At 33.6% G+C, this 9,457-nt stretch overlaps 1 protein-coding gene and 1 long non-coding RNA gene across 7 annotated transcripts in view; one reads left to right on the top strand and one right to left on the bottom strand.

The window, feature by feature from the left end:
• The window catches only part of LOC107170132 (uncharacterized), an 80,709-nt gene extending 76,535 nt beyond the window's left edge, over positions 1-4,174 (top strand). For all 5 annotated transcript variants that reach the window (XR_016190112.1, XR_016190113.1, XR_016190111.1 and 2 more), the window contains 2 exons: positions 2,243-2,518; positions 2,685-4,174. This is a non-coding gene — a long non-coding RNA (uncharacterized LOC107170132). The remainder of the gene's footprint in view (positions 1-2,242; positions 2,519-2,684) is intronic.
• The window catches only part of LOC107170131 (homeotic protein ultrabithorax-like), a 149,127-nt gene extending 143,099 nt beyond the window's left edge, over positions 1-6,028 (bottom strand). The window contains exon 1 of one of the 2 annotated variants that reach the window (XM_089218597.1): positions 4,459-6,028. In XM_089218597.1, the coding sequence (XP_089074723.1) occupies positions 4,459-5,185 (727 nt within the window). In that variant the 5' untranslated portion in view covers positions 5,186-6,028. Of the gene's footprint in view, positions 1-4,446 lie in introns of both variants that reach the window. The other variant, XM_089218596.1, reaches the window with a different exon arrangement.
• Positions 6,029-9,457: the final 3,429 nt, after the last annotated feature.

The following is a 9,457-nucleotide window of genomic DNA, read 5'->3' on the forward strand; positions in this document are numbered from 1 at the left end:
AAACTTAAATCATGTCAATGCATTTCTACTATGCAATTTTCTTAAAATTAATTGTTTTTGTTTCGTGCAATTATTGTTACGGTTTTGCTGATATTAGGTACCTACCACTATATTGTACCTATACATATTTTGTATAAATGCAGTTTATCCCAACTAGGTGTATAATAGTATAATATACGTTATCAACAGTTGTTTTCGTCTAATTGCGGACGCTGCACAAGTTCCAGTATAATGTAATATATTATTATTGTTAGTATTGTTATTTTTACAAAAATTACATACTCGGCACACACGTTAAATGTTTGATGTGCACTGCGCATGGTTTCACTCGGGACGCACTAATATTGTTAAGGATGTGTTTCTAAAACTCTGCGCTGAAAAATTTCTATCATCCGTGACCTGAGCACACACACGCAATTCTATATTACCAGGCGGAAAATCCCATCACTATATTATTATGTTACGGGAGAGAGGTGATGTATTCAATAACCTCATCGCATATTATCGTAAATTATTGTTATTCGTTATTCAGCGATATGGTTTATTTTATAATATTATACAATGTTTGATCGCCACCGTTAATTTTCTGGTGTATTGAAAACATGGTAACTCTACAAGAAAATAAATTTAAAAAATAAATTTGTTTTGATACGGATATGGTTCAGTGATTAATAAGAGGTCGCTTGAAATGTTATCACATGACGATGATATAATTATTCGTTTCTTCGTGTTCATTATAATAATATATCATTTTATAATATTAGACTTAATGTTGCCGTAGACTCGTGTTTATAATAATATATGTATATTATAGTTTATACGGTTGTTTGATGTATAATTAAATAGCCGTGTGGTAGAGTTATCAGTGTGGAAATTTAGATAACAAATATATATACAATATCGTTTCGTCAATTTCAATTACGTGCATAATTATTTGTATTAGCCGTATCGTACACGCCTATCGGATGATTAGAAGTACTTAGATGAAATAGGGACATTATAATATTTATGAAGTGATGTGTACTCGTATATACCTTTATAATTTATAGTGCATATTGAAGACTCCATTATTATATTTTTATATTATAATCAAGTCTTAAAAAAAAATTGTCTAAATTCCGTTATCATTACATAACATCGAACATACCATGACACATAGATAATAATAGATATAATACAATGATGTATTTTATTGGATATCATAAAATTTATCTTATACCGTTCATACGTGCGCTCAGACAAATTTAAAGAACAAAATAATTAGGTATGTTGTTAAGTCTTGCAATATTATATAATGTCGTAAATGTCGTATACTTACGTCAATTCTGTGCAAAATCAACCGAAATCTAACATCACTCACGGCATCAGAGCGTCTATATATCGAATTAAAAAAAAAAAAACTTTTTTTCATGAATACTTTAACAATATTAGTATGAAGAAATAGAATAAAGATACTATTAGTATTTATATTTTATACAAATTGCAATATTATAAATGTGAGACAATTATTGAGCGCCTATATGACTGTGCCCTGAAATGATCACGTATAATGGTTGATATTAATTATATTATATCATTTTCGAATAAACGAATAAAAATTATTCGGAAAAGCATAATATTACAAAATCGAACGACCAATAAACCAATTTATTATGTTTATTAAAAAATATAGAAAATGGTATATACATATATATATAAATATAATATAATATATACTATATAGGTAGATTAATATAGACATAACATCGAGATCGAGACGATGAAATCTTTTTCTATACCTGTACGATTACAATAAAATGTACCTACTGCCTATGATGGGTGTACAGTATTGCACGATGTTAAAATTATTTATTACGGCGTTTTTGTATATATATAGGGGCTAAATCGCACATTGATTACACCGTGAACGAATCCCCCCCTCCATCGCAGCGAGGCGTGTGCCTACACCACCCGACGATTTATATACACACACACACACACACACACACACTTAAATCAATGACCTTTTAAATAACTATGTACGCAGCATATAACGTTTATATTACAACAATACACTTGCATTATTATTTTTGTAACGCGTAGTATAAAGGAGAAAAGTATTCCACATATAGGTAATAATAATAATAATAATATCGCATGTTCACGTATGCCTATACTAAATAGGTGTACGATTATTTTTTTTATTAATATAAAATATGCGTGTTATATACTTATATTATATATAGCTTCGACATTGTTGCAGGGTCATCTCTCGGATATTATATAGGTAGAAGACGACGACAAACTAAATACGTTTTACTCGCGGATCTTCTCCGTCTTGCAGCGTGCGCTCTCGAAACGTGAATAAACGTATATGTGTATTATACGCGTGTCCGTAGGTACATAATATACGTTTATTTTGTTTTTTAAACATCGACTATGTTATGCATCTATGTACGAGTATACAGAGCGTACTTGCAACGGCCTACGCGCATACGACTTGGGAAATACTGCAGCAGCTCAGATTACAATCGCACGGGTAATCAGCAATAAACGCACATTAACTGTGTTGTTAATAATATTATATTATAATATTATGTATGCATATTTTGTACATACGTATACCTACTATATACACTCATTTATAGTGGTTCACGCGTGTAATTTTTTTTCAAAGTCTAATTAGCGACTACATTTTTTTTCAGGCCAAACACTCCACGTTGGGGATACATTTAAATGAACACACTCGACAACATCAACTGAACTAAACGATATTAATTATAATGGGAAATACAATATCGGATATGCGCACACGAATCAAAAAAAAAAAAATATAAATAATAAATATACATCCTATATAGCTACATTATGTGATATGTGTTTAATATACCTACTTTAATTTTTACACCAAACGATTTGTTGTACCGCTTGCATCAGTATTAATATATATTATATAAATATAAATTTTTATATTTTTTTATAATTTTATAATTTATATACATCCAACCATATTATGTCTAATTAAAATGTATTTTTTACATAATTAGTTTATACATAAGATTAAAAGAACGTTGTGTATCTATACACGTACATTATAATATGTATTCTGCAGCACGAGCAATAGTTTAATACATCATCATAGGTGCTAAAGTGTGGTTAAATTAATTATTTTCCTATTTGCCGTTGAAAGGAAATCGAGCAATCAGTTGTTTATGCATGAATATTGTATATTATATACATATACCGAAAGCCGGGTCATATATATATATATTTGATATATTATAATCAATCGATATGTTTTAACTCGCCGAATATGTACTGTAGTGTAAGTTATCAATTTATTTACTTGTATAGTTTAATGAATTTATATTAAACATAATCATAATCGCATATAAAGATTAAAAACACACAAAAAATTTAAACTGTATAAATTACAATATTTTATCGATGTAAGAATAATTAATGTTTTTAATATATTAAGAATATACACATATTATTTATGTTAACTCAAAAATGGATGTTATAGACTATAACATCTAATATGTAAACGTAATTTATACATTATTGAATAATATTGTGGTCTATTTTTTGAATAATTAAGTTTGATATAAATGTATGATTAAGTAAGTGTCAAGAGGTAAAACATTTCGGAGAAACGTATATAGTTATAGTCATATAGGTAATAATTCATTTTTTTTTCTAAATTTATTTAATTATAATATTTTAATGTCATAAATCAAAACTTTTATCGTTAATTTTTATAAATATTAAAAATATTATTCAAAACAATTTACAATATTTTACTTTATAAATACCTAAAATATATTATACGACCATAATATTATCCAATATTAAGAGTTATGAAATTTGTGTTCAGAATTGAACTGCGAATATTGTACTGGAATGAGTGATTAAAATATTATATACATTTACCCAGCAAATTAAAGATCAGAATTCAGAATGTTTGAAATTACGATTTCACCACAATCTCAGACGAATAATTGAGTACATAAAAAAAACTAAATCGCCACCGGACATCTTAAGAACGGCGATAATAGAGTGCAGACACAGTCTAATAATTGTACCCCCGAGTAAATATAATTATAAAAATATAACAGTTTTCTTTATTCACCTATTATACTAGTTTAGTACCTACAATATTATGTTAAGCATAATTAAAATTATATAACGATTATTATGCGGTTTTTTTTTTAAATTTAATTGTATAGACAATAAAATTAAAATATAATGCCAAAAAATACATAGGTAAGTACCTATAATAACATTTTGTTCTCGCGGCAAGCAATTATAGAGATGTATAATAATGACGTGTCATACAATATAATCATAATATTTTATGTGTATACATAATATGACATATCATAATTATACGGAAAAAGCGGGAAGAAAATATAAGCGAGTGAAAGATAATATTTAATTAAAAAATACTCTTTTTCGTGTCTGTACCTAGAGACTGACCTGCAATGGCCATCCACGGGTAGAACGTGTGATTGTTCTGTTGCTGGTTGAGCTGCAGGGCCTGTTGCTGGTGACCGTTGTTGTTGATGCCGGTGCATGTGTTCCACGAGGCGGATAGCGAGCCGGCCGAGTTGCGGGCCGAGTTCGGGCTAGCGCCGGCACCGTCCAGGCCGGAAACGCTGTTACCGGATCCGTATCCGACGCGGGATTCTGGTGTGCATACGTTGGGCCGGAGCAGTGATCCGTTGGCGGCCGCAGACGCCGCGTTGCCGGGCCATACCACGTCCTTGGGCGACGACGCGTAGCCGTTCTGGTGGGCTGCGGCCGCGGCGTCCGATTTGCCGACACATGGCTCGGTCTTCGTGTAGTTGAGGCCGGCCGCGGCCACGGCGGCCGCGGATGACTGATCGCTGCCGCCACCGCCGCCGGAGCCGCCCCCTCCGCCACCGCCGCCACCACCGCCGACACCACCACCGCCACCGCTGGAGCCGTAGAGCTTGCACGCGGCCGCGGCCACAGAAGCGTCGTACGGGCTGTCTTGCGGGGCCCTGGACTGCGATAGTCCGTGATGGTGATGATGTTGCGAAGACGCGTATGGTGACATGCCCAAACCGATCGGGAACCGGTACGCGGCCGCCACGGCGTTCTGGTCGTGGTGATGCGCCGACGACGACTGGTGATGGTGATGTCCACCGTAGAAACCGCTCTGCTCGAAGTACGAATTCATCTTACGGTTGCGACTTTTTTTATAGTTCGGCGACTATAATAATATTATGACGTCTTATAATTCGACGTAAATTTTTGTTTGATTTTTTTTTTCGCTCACACTCGGTGGCTGCACGTGGGACAGTGTAAAGACGCGATTTTTTTTCGCTGACGCGTCGAGAAAATTTTTCTTCCTCCTTATAGACTTCGGTCAATGGTACAGTTATGAAGATAATATAATACGATATTATATTTCGTCAAGATCGCATAGCTTAGGTCGATGCAGGCGTACAAATAATATTGCACACACGCAGACACACACTTACGCTTGCACGCGCACGCACACACACACACATACACACACACTTTATAGACGAAAACACTTTTTGTCGGCTTTACGAACCGTTTAATTTGTCGTAAAAAGGGTCATCTCGCCGACGTCGTCGTATATCCAGACGGGTCGTAAAACTCGCGCGCGCGCCCGCGGTTTTTACGAGCAGAGTATAAAATTTTTAACGACGACCGGCGATATATATATAGTGTACCTATATATATGTTTATTTATACGACTCGCGAATTGATAAATAAAAACGGAAAAAAACCGAACCGTGGTCAGTAAACACTTGAGAAAAACGAAAAAAAAAAATTAAATTACGAAATTTCCGAAAAGTATAATAATGCACGATAGTATGGTAAAGTCGGTATTTCGGCGCGGGGGAGGGACGGCGATCCGCGATTTTCGGTTTTAACGATATTATACTATTATTATTATTATTGTTATTATTATTATTTTCGTCCGTGTATGCGCTTTAAGTGGTTATGACGACTTAACGACGGGACAATCAGATCGTCACTGGCGCGCACACACGAACGTGCCATGTGACTCGGGCCGCGAGCGCTCGAAAAAGCCCCCCACCACCGCGAAGGCCGCCGCCGCGCACACGCTGCCGCCGCCGCCGCCTCGCGGGGATCTCCCGTTTTCGTCGCCCGTTCGCTTTTTGTTGCGCCATTCGAGAGAAACGGGTTGCAGTGCGGCGGCAAGAGAGCGCGGCGTGCCGACGATGGTTCGGTCGAACGGTGGCGGTTGCGGGGGGGGGGGAAAGAGCGCCGCGGAAAGACCCATTAAAACGGAATCGGTGAGAGCCATCGCCGCGCGGGGCGGGGTGGTGGGAGCCGGGCCAATAGCCGTTCAATTCGTCATGGCCGGCGCGCGCGGTGCCCAGTAGCGCCCAGGCGCGCCGCCGCCGTATTCGTCCGACGCCGATCCGTTTGCGTACCCACGCTGACATCTACCGGACGCGCTTGCGACGATCCGCCGCCCTGGTAACCGCAGGAACGCTGTCTGATCGTTTTTTCGAAACTCTTCAACGATTTATTATTTCAAATATTAATATAATAATACGACTCAGTGTTCTTAATAATATGACTACTCTGCATGTCATACAAAATATATTTAGCCACGTAGTGTTGTATAATAAATACGAGCGACAAAGTGTATAAACTACAGCGGGTCGTGATTCGGCACGATCGTAATACTGAAATCTCTAATTTTTAATTCCACCTAAGTTTATAATCAAATAATTACAATAATAAAAAAAAAAAACCATAAAAATCTCTTAACGTGCAAAAAATATATTTAAAATAATTTATGGATATCTCCTAATATAACTTTGATATTTCATTCGTAGGTATTTCGTTTTAAGCTGCAGTCTTATAATAGTTTATTGCGATTTACAGCGCTGAGGAGTCTTAAGAATCAAATCAAAAGAGCGGCAAACACCAAAGTGCAATATTGTAACAGAGTTTAAGCACTAATTATTACGAGTTTCGATACGATTCGTCAACGAAGTAACCGTCAAAATAATTGAAGACATAATTATTGTCGATCGTGCCAGTGGCAGCCACGAGCCACGAAGGTTTGCCACATATAACACGATATTATGGTATCGAATTTTATGACACAACTTAAGTACTAAAAAAAAAAAAAACTTTAAATAACGTAGTTCGATAAAAATGTAACACTCGAGGGTATTTGCATTATCGTCTGATATCTTGAGAGTCGATCTCTACATGTACTGTATAAATAAATTTGGTCGTTAGATTTTATGGCTTTTTGTGACGTTCTCCCCACAAATACCGACGAAATATAGTATTGGCTGTATAGATTATATATTATAGATGCCTATATTTTACAAGACTGTAGTACAAGAGGTATCCATAAATATATTGCATCGAATTGCTCAACTGTAGTAGGTTTAAATCGCGGGTAGGTATACATCACTATAGAATACATCAGTCGGCAATGATTGTTTTGTTTGATATGAAATACAATGTTTTAAAACGTAATATAAATTCCACATTGTCAATTTATTTTTAAACCATCATATTATTACGAGTATTATTGGAAGGTTCTCATGTATGGTACGACAACTAGCAATAATATAAAATATGAAACGTAGGTACCTACGATTTATCTTAGTTTTTCAACTATCATTGCGGATTTGTAGAACTGTTGAGTTTATTATGAGCACTGCCTTAACGTAGGTATAATATTTATCTAGGTATATGAGCCTAAATAATTACAAATTAAATGAATGTAAGTTAATACAAATCTTTGTACATTCATTTTTTTTGAAATATTTATACACTTTTATATTCGAAAACTAGGTATTGTAGAATGGTGAATGAAGAATTTTTCATTTTTAGTTCTTGCAAACGTTCGGTAAAATATTATATTATCTAATATACTTATAAAATCATTATAAAAGTTACCTCAAATTCCAAAGCTATATTTATGATCAAGTCATTCTGCAGAGTGTTTGCATTGTTTTTAATTGTTTCACGTTTCTGATAACATTGTTTCCGACGGAAAAAGTGGCTTAGGTATAAATTTCATTATACTGAGCACTTAAACATATACATATAGAAAATATAATTAGGAAATTATTAAATAGAAATTTAATTTGTATGCCTAATCAAAAAAATATTTTTAGTCTTATTTCCGTTTCTTCAAGCGTTAGTAATTATTTGAATGATATAGCTCCGCCGCTGCTATAGACAATATTGTATATTATGTTCCATTGGAAATGTATGACAATAATTTTCATCATTACTGCTCGAAAAAATATATTATTGACGTTTAATATTATCACAATAAATTCGTCTATAGGTATGTCTATTCTGTATTTGTAGATGATCGAAGAGCGAATCGACTATAATATAGTCGAGTGATGCCCAACGTCCGGTTCTTCAGTAGGTATATAAATTTTAATTCAATATTATCCAAAGATTCTGTTTTAATTTCATTATTATTTATTGCACCCAGTATAATAATGTTTTAATCAGAGTAACAGACCTACCTAATAAATTATATTGTAATCGTGTCTAATTATTATCATTTCAATATTCTGTTTTAAACTTTTCCAATAAATCATGGTAATATATAGGTTTTTAATCGTTATTCGTATACTGTATAGTATATATTTATTACGAGAATAAAAAAGTACTCAATACATTTATGTATGCCGAAATAATGAACAGAAGTTATCAGTGAGTATAAAATATATACACTTATGGCTTATAGTTCCAGGAATATAGCCGCGTTGTGCCGAGAATAACAAGTCCAACATTAAAAATAAATAATACTATAATAGCGTATATTATTATAAACTACACATATTAATTTAATATAACTTATATTAAGTGTATATTATACGTACATCGAAACGTTTGGAAATCAATTTTGTTTATTGATTGTCACAAGTTTTATCAAACAATGACGAGTGTTCTCACTTATTATTATAATCGTATTATTATACGTCAACAGTTATGCAGGTTTGTATTTCTTATTATATCATACGAGAATATCACCTTTAGAGAAATGTATATGTTTTGCCTGCAGTTGGAAAAACATAATATAGTAAATTGCAACCAAATCGCTTTTTTATACATTTTTATTGTTTTATGTTTTAAATTAAAATACTAACATTTATAATCTGTTTATAAACTTTTAACAAATGTAATAAAAAAATTAGATGTGGGTACAATATTAGGACGTGGAGAAATTTAATGGCTATAAATTATTTACATTAAAGGAAAATCATCATTGATTTAACATTATTAGTTTATAAAATGCATTATTTTTCATCAATTACTAATTTTTTAGTCTAACCTCACTATCAAATATTATTTAACATATGATATAATATAATAATTATGTATCGATTAATACAATTAATATCGTAAACAGATATTGATGATGAATGACTGGAAACCAACGAGGCAATGAAAAAAA

This window comes from Diuraphis noxia, unplaced genomic scaffold (assembly GCF_037042655.1).
Source record: "Diuraphis noxia isolate RWA-SAM2 unplaced genomic scaffold, SU_Dnox_SAM2 contig0002, whole genome shotgun sequence".
Taxonomy (NCBI): Eukaryota; Metazoa; Arthropoda; class Insecta; order Hemiptera; family Aphididae; genus Diuraphis; species Diuraphis noxia.